The sequence below is a fragment of the Microcaecilia unicolor genome, chromosome 2 (genome assembly GCF_901765095.1).
Source record: "Microcaecilia unicolor chromosome 2, aMicUni1.1, whole genome shotgun sequence".
In the NCBI taxonomy this organism is placed as follows: Eukaryota; Metazoa; Chordata; class Amphibia; order Gymnophiona; family Siphonopidae; genus Microcaecilia; species Microcaecilia unicolor.
This window is the reverse complement of record NC_044032.1, coordinates 306,672,657-306,688,339: the sequence shown is the minus strand read 5'-3', so window position 1 is coordinate 306,688,339 and position 15,683 is coordinate 306,672,657. Positions and strand designations below refer to the sequence as shown.

Below are 15,683 nucleotides of genomic sequence, written 5' to 3'. Positions count from 1 at the left end.
AGAGAGGTCACGGTGAGATCTGTAGAGTTTGGATAATAGTTGGTGAGGAGGGCATTTACTCCCCAGTTTACTAAGCCGCACTAGTGGCTGGTGGTATGCTAACGCTGACCCAGCCCATTCACTTTGAATGGGCTGTGATGGTATTGCTGTATGGCAGCTGCTAGCACGGCTTAGTAAACAGGGAGACAAATGTCCTAAATTAGCCAATTTGGCTCCACACTTTAAACCCCTGTTATCCCCAGAAATGGCCATTTTCTGGACTCTCAATAGGGCAATCTATGCCCATAAGACAGGAGCCCTTTTATAGAATGGCCCTCTAAATAAATCTTATTAACACAAAAGTGTGAAATGAACCTCAATAACCAACAAAAGCCCACAACAAGGCAAAACTGAAAATCTTTAGTTGTGTGCATCCCTGATATGTGTGTGCATGTTTATTTTATAAACTATGTCCCAGCTTTCCTCAAATACTGCCTTCATGAATGCCTTTATATTAGCCACAGGAAAGTATATGTGATCTTGTATGTGTGCATTGACCCACATAATTTTATATTAGCCATTTTCTTCATGTTAAATCAAAATCATATCAAATCAGGTTTTTTTATACCACTAAAATCTCCTCACTAGTGTTCAGTGTGGTTTGCATAGTAAGCGTAACAAAGCTGAGACTATATACATAAAATCAAAGAATCTTATAGGAAGGAGATAAGGAGAGATCAGTATCGTATTAAATGTTATAAACAGACTTAGGGAATGGGAATGTTTTTAGTATCTATCGGAAGCTAAGGTACATAGATTCTGTTCTGATGGAGATAAGTAGTAAGTTCCATATTGATACAGTACAGGGAATAGAGAACCGATGTTAGGATATACTTATCTTATACATTAGAAAATTACCCCTATAAAGTTATACTTCTGACTTTTTATCCTGAATTGTTTCTACAGAGACAATAAAACATATCACTGTATTCATTTGACAAGCGCAGTGTCTTTTTTTAATGAGATGAAAGGATTTAATGTCGATGTAAGCCACTTGGCAGCCACCAGAATTGATTTATTCTTACTGTAGACCACCTTGACTAAATTCTTTTAAAAAGGTGGTAAATAAATCCTAATAACTAAGTAAATAAATAAAATAAAGCTCTGCTAAAATGGCAGAATACAGCTGCACATCTGATTTGCAGAGCAGTGAAATACAATAGGGTATCCCCACTGTTTTTCCAGCTGCACTGGCTGCCTGTAGAGGCTTGCTTTGTATTTAAGCTACTTTTGTCTTTAGAATTTGTAATGATTTAGCTCCTATATTTATGTTAAATTTGATAGAATTTTCCTCTTTAGAGAAATTCAGTTGTACGTCTGCATATATTATGCATCTTTTACCACCCTTGATGGGGGTTAAGACTAATTTTTTTCTTATATCTTCTATGCCTCATCACATAGCAAAAAGTTGGAATGCTCTTCCAGCAGAACTGAGATGAAAAAATAGCTATCCTCAGTTTAGAAGGAAGTTGAAGACCTACCTCTTTTGGATTATTTTTTTCTTTAGTTTTGTTTCAAATTTTCATTATGGACTTTCTTTTTTGTCACATCCTAGCACATTGCACTAGTTTTCATATGTATATCCTACATTGAACCAAACTGAGTAATGGGTTTATAAGAGCTAGTACTGTATTATATTGTACATATGCATCTTAATTTAGTAATCCAATGCTGGCGTATTCATGTACATAAGCAATTACCCATGCAAAATTACTGAACTTACTATTCTTTTAAACTGCATAACTTTTACATATAATTTGACTGCCTGCCTAAGTTTCTGTTTCATTTTTTGTCAAGTGATTGTTTTCTTCATGTATATATAAGAATGAATTAATTTAAGAAATTTAAAAGCATTCTATAATTTAATTTTTTCTTAGGCTATGGTATTGGTCTTCCTCCAAACTCTCTCTTGACCTCCAATATGTCTGAATTGATCAGTCAGTACAAATCTAGTGGGTTTATGGATGGTCTACATGACAAATGGTACAAGGTGGTGCCATGTGGAAAAAGAAGTTTTGCCGTCACTGAGGTAAGGAGCTTCTTGTACTGTTGCTTTATTGCAAAAATAGAGGATTCCTCATAGATATGTAATTTATAATGTGAGATTTTCTTAGTCCTCAACTTTTCTTCGCTGTTATGGATCTATTTAGCTCTAGGCAGATCGGGCCATTAGCAGCCTAGATCTTCAGCAAATTCTGTAACCAGGAATTTCCAAGATCAAAATTTTAACAAAGAAGTGAGGAAAGAATTCAGAGTGCTGTTGCTGTTCCTACATCTCTCAAAAGCAAAATTTCCTCCTTAAGACGTTTGGCTTTAGGTCACTTCACTGCACCAAATCAGTGCTGCTGTCCTTAGTGAATGATTCCAAAGCTTTCCCGTCCAAAGGGAAGTCATTGTTACTGTTGCTGTTTGATCTTACACTCGCCATTGGTTCACTGAATCATAGTATTCTTATATACAAATTATGCTCCATTAGTATTACAGGTAATGTTTTGAAGTGGTTCAGTGAATTTCTCTTTACTACTACTACTACTTATCATTTCTATAGCGCTACAAGGCATACGCAGCGCTGTACACCATACACAAAAAGACAGTCCCTGCTCAAAGAGCTTACAGACAGAACAATAAGGGTAAGGAAATAAAGAGGTGAGGATAAAAGGACAGGGCAAGTGAGTAGTGGTTAAGAGTCAAAAGCAGTGGTGAAGAGGTGGGCTTTAAGTTTGGACTTGAAAACGGCCAAAGACGGGGCTAGACGTACAGGCTCGGGTAGTCTATTCCATGTGAGGGATGCAGCAAGATAAAAGGAATGGAGTCTGGAGTTAGCAGTAGAGGAGAAGGGGACAGATAAGAGAGATTTATCTACAGAACGGAGTACCCAAGAGGGGGCGTAGGGAGAGACAAGAGTGGAGAGACATTGAACTCTCTCCTCAAGGTGCCCCCTCCCCCAACTCCCCCTTCATTATCTCCTCAGACCCTTGCTGAATTCTTTCACGACAAGGTTCAAAAGATAAACCTTGAATTCTCTACCTCACCACCTCTCCCTCCACTAGTCCGTTCCCCTCTCTCTCCTTCCCCTCATTCCTTTTCCTCCTTTCCTGAAGTTACTATAGAGGAAACTACACTTCTCCTTTCTTCCTCAAAATGTACCACCTGTTCCTCTGATCCCATTCCCACCCACCTTCTTAATGCCATCTCACCTGCTCTTATTCCTTTTATCTGTCACATTCTCAACCTCTCACTTTCCACTGCAACTGTCCCTACTGCCTTTAAACATGCTGTGGTCACACCTCTCCTTAAGAAGCCTTCACTCGACCCTACTTGCCCCTCTAATTACCGACCCATCTCTCTCCTCCCTTTTCTCTCCAAATTACTTGAGCATGCTGTTCACCACCGCTGCATTGATTTTCTCTCCTCACAAGCTATTCTTGACCCACTACAATCTGGTTTTCGCCCTCTCCACTCAACCGAAACTGCACTTACTAAAGTCTCCAATGACCTATTACTGGCTAAATCCAGAGGTCAATATTCCATCCTCATTCTTCTTGATCTTTTCGCTGCTTTTGACACTGTCGATCACAGCATACTTCTCGATACCCTGTCCTCACTTGGATTCCAGGGCTCTGTCCTTTCCTGGTTCTCTTCCTACCTCTCCCTCCGCACCTTTAGTGTTCACTCTGGTGGTTCCTCTTCTACTTCTATCCCTCTGCCTGTCGGCGTACCTCAGGGTTCTGTTCTTGGTCCCCTCCTCTTTTCTATCTACGCTTCTTCCCTTGGTTCATTAATCTCATCCCATGGCTTTTCCTACCATCTCTATGCTGATGACTCCCAAATCTACCTTTCTACCCCTGATATCTCACCTTGCATCCAGACCAAAGTTTCAGCGTGCTTGTCTGACATTGCTGTCTGGATGTCTCAACGCCACCTGAAATTAAACATGACCAAAACCGAGCTTCTCATTTTCCCCCCAAACCCACCTCCCCGCTCCCCCCGTTTTCTATTTCTGTTGATGGCTCTCTCGTTCTCCCTGTCTCCTCAGCTCGAAACCTTGGGGTCATATTTGACTCTTCTCTCTCCTTCTCTGCTCATATCCAGCAGATCTCCAAGACCTATCGTTTCTTTCTTTACAACATCCATAAAATCCGCCCCGTTCTTTCCAAGCATTCTACCAAAACCCTCATCCACACCCTTGTCACCTCTCGTTTAGACTACTGCAATTTGCTTCTTGCTGGCCTCCCACTTAGAGGGGCATAATCGAACAGAAACGCCTATCTCCATGGGCGTTTATCTCCGAGAACGGGTCCGTGAAGGGGCGGACCCAAGCGTATTTTCGAAACAATTAGACGTCCATGTTTTATTCGCCAAGTTGTGAGCTGGGCGTTTTTGCTTTTCAGCGATAATGGACAATGAAATCGCCCAGCTCAAAAACGAATAAATCCAAGGCATTTGTTCGTGGGAGGGGCCAGGAGTCGTAGTGCACTGGTCCCCCTAACATGCCAGGACACCAACCAGGCACCCTAGGGGGCACTTTTACAAAAACAGAACAAAAGGTAAAAGAGCTCCCAGGTGCATAGCACCCTTCCCTTGTGTGTAGAGCCCCCCAAATCCCCCTCAAAACCCACTGCCCACAAGTCTACACCATTACTATAGCCCTAAGGAGTGAAGGGGGGCACCTACATGTGGGTACAGTGGGTTGGGGGGGGGGGTTGGATGACTAAGCATTAAGCAGCACAATTGTAACAGGTAGGGGGGGGATGGGCCTGGGTCCACCTGCCTGAAGTCCACTGCACCCCCTAACAACTGCTCCAGGGACCTGCATACTGCTGCCAGGGAGGTGGGTATGACATTTGAGGGTCAAAATAAAAAGTTGTGAAACATCATTTTTTGTGGTGGGAGGGGGTTTATGACCACTGGGGGAGTCAGGGGAGGTCATCCCCGATTCCCTCCAGTGGTCATCTGGTCATTTAGGGCACTTTTTGGGGCCTTATTCGTGAAAAAACAGGGTCCAGGAAAAGTGCCCTAAATTCTAGCTAAAAACGCATACTTTTGTCCCATTATCTGTGAAATGCGCCCATCTCTGTTCGGCAGATAACCACGCCCCAGTTCCGCCTTCGCCACACCTCTGACACGCCCCCATCAACTTTGTCCGCATCCGCGACGGAGTGCAGTTGAAAACGTCCAAAATCGGCTTTCGATTATACCGCTTTAATCGTTTTTGTGAGATAAACGCCCATCTCCCGATTTAGGTCGGAACTTGGGCGTTTTTCTCGTTTGATTATAAGCTGGTTAGTCACCTCTCTCCTCTCCAATCAGTTCAAAACTCTGCTGCCCGTCTCGTCTTCCGCCAGGGTCGCTTTACTCATACTACCCCTCTCCTCAAGTCGCTTCACTGGCTCCCTATCCGTTTTCGCATCCTGTTCAAACTTCTTCTACTAACCTATAAATGTACTCACTCTGCTGCTCCCCAGTATCTCTCCACACTTGTCCTTCCATACACCCCTTCCCGTGCACTCTGCTCCATGGATAAATCCTTCTTATCAGTTCCCTTCTCCACTACTGCCAACTCCAGACTTCGCCTTCTGTCTCGCTGCACCCTACGCCTGGAATAAACTTCCTGAGCCCCTACATCTTGCCCCATCCTTGGCCACCTTTAAATCTAGACTGAAAGCCCACCTCTTTAACATTGCTTTTGACTCATAACCACTTGTAACCACTCGCCTCCACCTACCCTCCTCTCCTCCTTCCTGTATACATTGTGAGCACTCTGGAGGGCTGGTACGAGGGAGAGGGGATAGTGGTTCTTTCAGCCGGCATCATCCCCGGTCATTCAGCCCAGCTAGAAGAGCAGGGCGCCCTCTAGGGATCAAACTGCCAGGGAAAGCTGTAATGCAGGAGAAAAACTACACTCCCCAGAAGCCAGTGCAGGGTCAGCTGAACTCTCAGGAGGGGGAGGGTGGAATGACTGATTGGGAGATGAGGTCTGATCCTGGAGATGGGGAACAGCTGGTGGAGCTTGGGGAGGAGGAGGAGATGGAGTGGAATAAAGCAGAGGTAGAAGGAGAAGGTAAGGGGGAATGTATGGAGGTGGGTGGTTTGGCTCTAACCTGTGCAGACAGGGTGAGAGCTTTTGTGGCCTCAGCATTGCCCCGGTTGTGGAGTTGGGGGAAGCTGGGAGCAAAGCAGTGGGGGAGCAACTGGAAAGCACAACTTGCTACCATATTGGCTGTTCCCAAGAGGTAGTGCTGTGGAAGGGGGGGAAGGGCTTTAAGACAGAAAGGCATGTGCATTTTGGGGGAACTTAAACTGTAAGAGGTGAGAGAGGAGGTGGTTCCAGCTAAATCTCCAAAACTATCTGCGGTGAAGATAGTGTGGCTGGAGGTTTGGGGAGAGAGAATTTAAAACAAAAGCCTGTAATTGAAAATGGATTAAAGTTTGCTGATAATTGGAGGTGTTTAGACAAGGCTGACATCTGTAACAATAAAGAACTTGGATTGCTCTTTCTGCTGGAGTGGGACTGATTTTCTCAGCAGCTGGCAAGGTGGAGAGGGAGAGCAAGTGAAAGTGCGGTAGCTGGCTAGGAAAGCAGACGGAAGCCAGTGAAAGCTAAGCAGGGTCCACCCTGGCTCCCACCTGGAAGGGGAACCTGGTTACAAAGTGGTGGCAGTGGTGGGATGATCTGAACAACCCGCCGGATAAAGAAGCGGGTATTACTCTGAGTTCCGGTAAGCATATACGGGACTCGGGTAACCAGGAGGAGGGGGATATAGAGGGCCAGAGTGGTGGTAATACCGCACTTGGAGAGTGTTCTTTGTCTTTCCCTTTCTCACAGGTACCAGTGGCTAAGACGACATGGAGTCGAAGGAGCTGCTGTCTTTTATGGCCCACCAGTTCCAAAAGCAGCAGGAAATGGCTCAGAGACTTCTAGAGGATTCCTTGGCTGCTTCTCGAGCACAGATACAACCGGTGCTGGAGGTGGTGCAGGAATTGTTACGGGCAGTACCCCTACCGAGGAAGGAGAGTACTTCGTTGGAGGCTACAGCTACTGGAGCTGTGCCTGGAAGCATGGAGCCTGGACGAGTTAATTGGTTGCCTTGGGGCAAATTAACAGAGCAGGACGACATTGAGGATTATCTGGGGACTTTTGAGAGGGTAGCATTAGCGGCTGCCTGGCCTCAAGAGCAATGGACCATTAGACTGGCTCCTGCCCTGTCGGGGGAAGCCCTGGCAGCTTTTCGGAGCCTGTTGCCAGGGGACGTGGTGGATTATCAGAAGCTGAAAACGGCTATTTTGGACCGGTATGGGGTAAGCAGACAAACTTATCGCAGGCGCTTTCGGAGTTGGAGGTGGAGGGAGGGGGAGACTCCGAAGGCCTTGGCTCAGAAGCTGATGGACTTGGCTACCAAATGGCTAGAGCCTGATAAGAGGGCAGTGACTCAGTTGATGCAGGATCTGGTGCTGGAGCAGTTTTTAGAGGCTCTACCGGACAGTATCAGGGTTAATTTGATCAGGAAGGGATGTGAGACTCTGGAAGAAGCTATCAAAGGCTTTGAATACTTCCTGGAGTCACAATACTCAGGGGGGGGAGAGGGGGTCTGGCTGGGTGGTCGGGGTAAAATGTTCAAAGGATCTGGGTGGAGGGAGGACGGTCCTAAGGAGGATGATAGAATGTGCTACCGGTGTGGGAAGTCGGGACATGTGAGGAGGGATTGTAGGGCCAAGTTGGGGCTCATATCTCAGGTAACCCCCTCTAAGGAACCCCAGTTTACGCATTGGGTTAAGATAGGAGGGGTCCCGGTGGAAGGACTTTTAGACTCAGGAGCGGACCAGACAATGTGCTCCCAGAAGTTGTGGGGGCAGATTGCCCGGAAAGGGGGTCAGCAGGGTAGGAAGAGAGACCGGTCCGTGGCTATTCAGTGCATACACGGGGCCTCCTCAAGGTATCCGGTCCGGCTAGTAGACATACAGGACCAGGAGGGCCTTCAGTGGGTGTGGGTGGCTGTACTTCCTAGGCTACCTCAGGATCTCATTTTAGGACGGGATTGGGCTCCATTCACATACTGCCTTGGTGGTAAGCAAGCCTTGGTATCTACCCGGGCCCAGGAGAGGCAGGAGGAGCAGGAACTGTCCCTGGCACAAGTATTTCCATTCCAGGGAGAGGTTATGGGGCGGCCGGGGAAGACCAGGAAAGGCTCTCAGCAAAAGAAACGAGGTCAGGAGCAAAGGCGGCAGCATTGTCAAGAGCTCCTTCATCAGGGGAGGTTCCCAGGGGATACGGAACAGGTGTTAGAGAGATTCCCTGATTTTTCCAAAGAGCAAAAAGATGACCAGACATTGCAGTATGCGTGGGAGCGGGTAGATCAAGAGGGAGAAACCAGCTTCCCTCGGTTTGTTAGTGACAAGGGGTTGCTATATCGGCTGTCCTGTTTAGCAGGGGGGAAGGAACCTCAGAAACAGTTAGTAGTACCGAGGGGGTTTAGGGACCTGGTGTTACGGGTATCTCATGATCATATCTTAGGGGGTCACAAGGGGGCTCAGAATACTCTCCAGCAGGTATTAAACAGATTTTACTGGCCCGGGGTGTATAAAGAGGTGGAACAATTTTGCAGCTCCTGTAGTCAGTGTCAGAGGGTATCAGAGCAAACACCGAACAGAGTGCCCCTACGACCCCTTCCCCGTATAGGGACTCCTATTACCCGTATGGCAATGGATATGATCGGGCCCATTGATAAGTCTCGAAGGGGGTATTCCTATATTCTAGTGATCATGGATATGGCCACAAGGTATCCCTGGGCCGTGCCGCTTCGTACCACCTCAGCGAAAGTTATTGCGGCCCAGCTAATTCGGATCTTTTGTGAGGTGGGGTTTCCTAGGGAAATGATTACCGACCGGGGGACCAATTTCATGTCACGAACCCTGGCCCAGGTGTGGGAGGCTTTCGGGATACAGCATATTCGGACCGCAGCTTACCATCCTCAGACTAATGGCCTGGTGGAGAGATTCAATAAAACCTTGAAAATGTTGTTGAGGAAAGGGTTAGGTTCCTCCCATGAGGAATGGGATCTATTGTTACCATTTGTTTTGTATGTGTGTAGGGAGAATGTTCAGGCCTCTCTGGGCGTATCACCATTTGAATTGATGTATGGGAGATCACCCCGGGGAGTGTTGGATGTGTTAAGGGAGCAGTGGGTTCCTCCGGAAGAGGAGGATCGGGATGTAGTGAACTATCTAGTGAAGCTGAAGGAACGGTTGCATAAATTGAGCCGCGGGGCTCAGCAACACTGGGAGAGGAGTCAGGATTATCAGAAAGCCTATTATGACCGGAAAGGGGAGGAGAGGGCATTGGAGGTGGGGGACAAAGTCTTGATCATGGTTTCAGACTCACCTCATAAGTTCACGGGACGCTGGAGGGGTCCTGCTGTCATAGAAAAGAAGTTAGGTCCAGTCACCTACTTAGTAAGGAATGAGCAAGGCCGGGGGCAGACCTATCATATTAATGTGCTTAAACCTTGGCAGGAGAGAAGGGGACTATTTGGTCAGTCTAGGATAGAAGCTGAGGAAGAATTAGGACCACAGATCACGGAGATATTTAAGGCAGGAGAACCGCAGATTGCGACTACATTGCCAGGGAGTCAGCAGAAAGAGGTTCAGGCACTTGTGGAGGAGTTTCGGGATGTCCTGACTCCTTGCCCAGGGGAAACCCACCTTATCATGCATGATATCATCTCCGAGCCAGGCCGGGTGGTCAGACAGAGACCTTACCGTCTCTCACCCCCAAAGAAACAAGAGGTGGTCCGACAGGTACAGGAGATGCTGGATTTTGGGGTCATTGAGGAATCTGTCAGTCCATGGTCGAGTCCTGTGGTGTTAGTGCCCAAGTCCGATGGTACGTGGCGGTTTTGCATCGACTTTAGACAAGTTAATGCGCTGTCAGATTCTGATGCCTATCCGATGCCACGTATCGATGAACTATTGGATCAGTTGGGTACTGCCCGATATCTGTCCACCCTGGACTTGACCAAAGGGTATTGGCAGATCCCTCTGACTCAGGAGGCCAAGCCTAAGACAGCCTTTTCTACACCCATGGGGCTCTATCAATTTAAACGCATGCCGTTTGGTCTTAATTCCGCAGCAGCTTCCTGCCAGCGGTTGTTAGATCAGGTTTTAAGACCACATCAGCAATATGCGGCGGCTTACCTGGACGATGTTATCATTCAGAGTGAGGATTGGCCCTCTCATATGATAAGAGTGAGGGCGGTATTAGAGGCTTTCCGTCAAGCAGGTTTGACTTTGAACCCTCAAAAGTGTTGCTTTGGGCAGGAGAAGGTTAAATATCTGGGATACCGGGTGGGGAATGGTCAGATAACTCCGCTCTGGGATAAGGTAGCGAGTATCCGGGACTTTCCCTACCCCAAAAATAAGAAACAGTTAAGGAGCTTTTTGGGCCTAGTGGGGTACTATAGGAGGTTCATACCCCACTTTGCCTCCATTGCTACACCCCTCACTAATAAACTTCAGAAGGGGTCCCCCAACAGTCTACGATGGGAGGAGGGAGGGCTTCGGGTGTTCAATGAATTGAGATTGGCCCTGTGTCAGGAACCCCTGCTGAGAGCCGTGGATTTTGATAAGCCCTTTGTACTGCAAGCTGATGCCTCGGGGGTAGGTTTGGGGGCTGTGTTGTCTCAGGTACACGAGGGACAGGAACATCCCCTGATGTATCTGAGCCGGAAACTGCTCCCCCATGAGGTCCGGTACTCGACCATAGAGAGAGAATGTTTAGCGATAAAATGGGCAGTGCAGATGTGCCATTACTATTTAGATGGGCGTAAATTTACTCTGGTTACTGATCATGCGCCTTTGAGGTGGTTAGGCCAGATGAAAAATAGTAATGGTCGTCTCACAAGGTGGTATCTGGCTTTACAGCCCTATCAATTCAAGGTGGAGCATAGATCAGGCAAATTTCTGACAAACGCGGATGTTCTTTCTCGAATTGCCAGTACAGGACAGGAGAAGACTGGCAATCGTTTGAGCCGGGGGGGGGGGGGTGTGAGCACTCTGGAGGGCTGGTACGAGGGAGAGGGGATAGTGGTTCTTTCAGCCGGCATCATCCCCGGTCATTCAGCCCAGCTAGAAGAGCAGGGCGCCCTCTAGGGATCAAACTGCCAGGGAAAGCTGTAATGCAGGAGAAAAACTACACTCCCCAGAAGCCAGTGCAGGGTCAGCTGAACTCTCAGGAGGGGGAGGGTGGAATGACTGATTGGGAGATGAGGTCTGATCCTGGAGATGGGGAACAGCTGGTGGAGCTTGGGGAGGAGGAGGAGATGGAGTGGAATAAAGCAGAGGTAGAAGGAGAAGGTAAGGGGGAATGTATGGAGGTGGGTGGTTTGGCTCTAACCCGTGCAGACAGGGTGAGAGCTTTTGTGGCCTCAGCATTGCCCCGGTTGTGGAGTTGGGGGAAGCTGGGAGCAAAGCAGTGGGGGAGCAACTGGAAAGCACAACTTGCTACCATATTGGCTGTTCCCAAGAGGTAGTGCTGTGGAAGGGGGGGAAGGGCTTTAAGACAGAAAGGCATGTGCATTTTGGGGGAACTTAAACTGTAAGAGGTGAGAGAGGAGGTGGTTCCAGCTAAATCTCCAAAACTATCTGCGGTGAAGATAGTGTGGCTGGAGGTTTGGGGAGAGAGAATTTAAAACAAAAGCCTGTAATTGAAAATGGATTAAAGTTTGCTGATAATTGGAGGTGTTTAGACAAGGCTGACATCTGTAACAATAAAGAACTTGGATTGCTCTTTCTGCTGGAGTGGGACTGATTTTCTCAGCAGCTGGCAAGGTGGAGAGGGAGAGCAAGTGAAAGTGTGGTAGCTGGCTAGGAAAGCAGACGGAAGCCAGTGAAAGCTAAGCAGGGTCCACCCTGGCTCCCACCTGGAAGGGGGACCTGGTTACAACGTTAATTGATTAGATTTGCTTACTTTGTTTTTTGTCTATTAGATTGTAAGCTCTTTGAGCAGGGACTGTCTTTCTTCTATGTTTGTGCAGCGCTGCATATGCCTTGTAGCACTATAGAAATGCTAAATAGTAGTAGTAGTAGTAGTAGTAGGTACTGGGGAGCGGCAGAGTGAATGCACTTATAGGTCAATAAGAGAAGTTTGAACGTTTGAATTGAATGCGGAAATGGATAGGGAGCCAGTGAAGTTACTTAAGGAGAGGGCTAATGTGAGCATAGCGACTTTGGCGGAAAATGAGTTGCGCAGCAGAGTTTTGGACTGATTGAAGAGGAGAGAGATGGCTAAGAGGGAGGCCGGTGAGAAGCAGGTTACAATAATCAAGACGAGAGGTGATAAGAAGGTGGATAAGGGTTCTGGTAGAGTGCTCAGAGATAAAGGGATGGATTTTGCTGATGTTATAGAGAAAGAAACAACAGGTTTTGGCAATCTGTTGAATGTGAGCAGAGAAGGAGAGAGAGGAGTCAAAGATGACCCCAAGGTTACGAGCTGAAGAGACAGGGAGAATGGTAGTGCCATCCAGAGAAATAGAGAAAGGGGGAGAGGAGAGGTAGGTTTAGGGGGAAAGATGAGAAGCTCGGTTTTGGCCATGTTGTTTCAGATGACGTTGAGACATCCAGGCAGCGATATCAGATAGGCAGGCTGAAACACTGGTCTGGATGCTGGTTGAGATTTCGGGGGTAGAGAGGTAGATTTGGGAGTCATCAGCATAGAGATGGTATTGAAAGCCATGGGATGATATCAGAGAGCCAAAGGAAGAAGTGTAGATGGCAAACAGGACAGGACCAATAACAGAACCCAGAGGCACACCGATTGGTAGAGGGATAGAAATGGAAGAGGATCCACCAGAGTGTACACTAAAGGTGCGAAGCGAGAGGTAGGAGGAGAACCAGGAAAGAACAGAGCCCTGAAATCCAAATGAAGACAGCGTATCAAGGAGTAGACTGTGATCAACAGTGTCAAAAGCGGCGGATAGATCGAGACGGATGAGGGTAGAATAGAGACCTTTGGATTTGGCCAGGAACAGGTCGTTGAAAACTTTCATAGGTTTTATAGAGTTAAGATGACTGACAACTTATCAGAGAGTTGAATTCCACCTTGTGGAGTCCTCAGGGCTCCCCGCCTTTACCTATACTTTTTAATATATGCTTATCTTCTTTTGAATTAGGGTTCTCATCTCTGGATGTTAAATTTTATTCTTATGTTGATGACATGCTTTTTTGGTCCTTTTTGATCACCACCACAATACAACTCTTGCAAGGCTTTCCACTTGTATTAATGTGCTCAAACATTACAGCCATATACATGGATTCAAGTTTAACAAATATAAAACCAAACTATTACGGTTACCTTTTGAACTGTTAATATTATTGGATGGCTTGATACTAAATGGTGAGAAATCTTTGGAATTTCTTTGTTTTTTCTTGGATACAACACTTTCTTTAGATGTTCAAGTTACTCATGTGGTGCTTTCAACTTATTTCAAACTCTGTCAGCTTTGTTGCTTATGTCTTTTGCTTCTGGAAAAAACACTTTGTTGTACTACTTCGGGCTTTAGTTTTATCATCTCTAGACTATGACATCAGCTTATTTAGCTCTCTTACAGCCAAATCACTCTCTAAACTTCATATTCTGCAGAATACCACAGCCAAGTTAATTTTTCGAGTAAAGAAATTTGATAGAACAACTCCATCATTGATAAAACTCCACTGGCTGCCCATACAAGCTTGCATATCTTATATGCGTGCTTGCTTGGTTTTTTAAAATATTTGAGGGTTCTAGCCCAGAGTATTTATCCAGTTTGCTTTTGTTCCCTCTTAATCATAGATACTTCATACTGAGGGACAACACTTTTATTTGAATACACGTCTGGAGGAGCAATTACTGCCACTGCATACAGCTCCCACAACCCTTTTTGAGCAAATATTGCCACTGAACATTGCTCCCGCAACTCCTGTGACCCCTGACTCAGGCGTTGTGTGCCAAAACACGGCCTGTGTCGTGTCATTCTCTGAAGACTGTTCCCCAAAGTTGTGTGATTAAAGGAACTTTGTCCCTATTTTGAAGGCTCTTGGTTCTTTCTTGTGCTGTTTAGATTTGGGTTTGTACTTTGTTCCCTTTCTTTGCTGTGCTAGAGTGAATGACTCACATTTATTTCTCCCCTCCTTTAGGGGTTTGATACATGAAGGTATAAGGCAGTTCAGACATGGCTGCCCCTCCCTAATGATCTAAAATTATTGTCTTCTTATCATCTCTTCAGGAAAAATCTAAAGACATTTATTTTAAACGTTTTTGTCTGATTTTTGTCATCTATTTTACTGCATTTTGTGTTCCACTTTGAACCTTTACATAAGTAATGTCATACTGGGAAAAGACCAAGGGTCCATTGAGTCCAGCATCCTGTCCACGACAGCGGCCAATCCAGGCCAAGGGCACCTGGCAAGCTTCCCGAATGTACAAACATTCTATACATGTTATTCCTGGAATTTTGGAGTTTTCCAAGTCCGTTTAGTAGCGGTTTATGGACTTGTCCTTTAGGAAACCGTCCAACCCCTTTTTAAACTCTGCTAAGCTAACCGCCTTCACCACTTTCTCCGGCAACGAATTCCAGAGTTTAATTACACGTTGGGTGAAGAAAATTTTTCTCCGATTTGTTTTAAATTTACTACACTGTAGTTTAATCGCATGCCCCCTAGTCCTAGTATTTTTGGAAAGCGTGAACAGACGCTTCACATCCACCTGTTCCACTCCACTCATTATTTTATATACCTCTATCATGTCTCCCCTCAGCCGTCTCTTCTCCAAGCTGTATAGCCCTAGCCTCCTTAGTCTTTCTTCATAGGGAAGTCGTCCCATCCCCGCTATCATTTTAGTCGCCCTTCGCTGCACCTTTTCCAATTCTACTATATCTTTCTTGAGATGCGGCGACCAGAATTGAACACAATACTCAAGGTGCGGTCGCACCATGGAGCGATACAACGGCATTATAACATCCTCACACCTGTTTTCCATACCTTTCCTGATAATACCCAACATTCTATTCGTTTTCTTTGCCGCAGCAGCACACTGAGCAGAAGGTTTCAGTGTGTTATCGACGACGACACCCAGATCCCTTTCTTGGTCCGTAATTCCTAACGTGGAACCTTGCATGACGTAGCTATAATTTGGGTTCTTTTTTCCCACATGCATCACCTTGCACTTGCTCACATTAAACATCATCTGCCATTTAGCCGCCCAGTCTCCCAGTCTCGTAAGGTCCTCTTGTAATTTTTCACAATCCTGTCGCGATTTAACGACTTTGAATAACTTTGTGTCATCAGCAAATTTAATTACCTCGCTAGTTACTCCCATCTCTAAATCATTTATAAATATATTAAAAAGCAGCGGTCCTAGCACGGACCCCTGAGGAACCCCACTAACTACCCTTCTCCATTGTGAATACTGCCCATTTAACCCCACTCTCTGTTTCCTATCCTTCAACCAGTTTTTAATCCACAATAGGACATTTCCTCCTATCCCATGACCCTCCAATTTCCTCTGTAGCCTTTCATGAGGTACCTTGTCAAACGCTTTTTGAAAATCCAGATACACAATATCAACAGACTCCCCTTTGTCCACATGTTTGTTCACTCCTTCAAAGAATTGAAGT

The 15,683-nt window shown here is 46.2% G+C and overlaps 1 protein-coding gene across 1 annotated transcript in view; it reads left to right on the top strand.

The window, feature by feature from the left end:
• The window catches only part of GRIN3A (glutamate ionotropic receptor NMDA type subunit 3A), a 369,769-nt gene that overhangs the window by 299,602 nt on the left and 54,484 nt on the right, over positions 1–15,683 (top strand). The window contains exon 7 of the mRNA XM_030194309.1: positions 1,917–2,068. Within this exon, the coding sequence (XP_030050169.1) occupies positions 1,917–2,068 (152 nt within the window). The remainder of the gene's footprint in view (positions 1–1,916; positions 2,069–15,683) is intronic.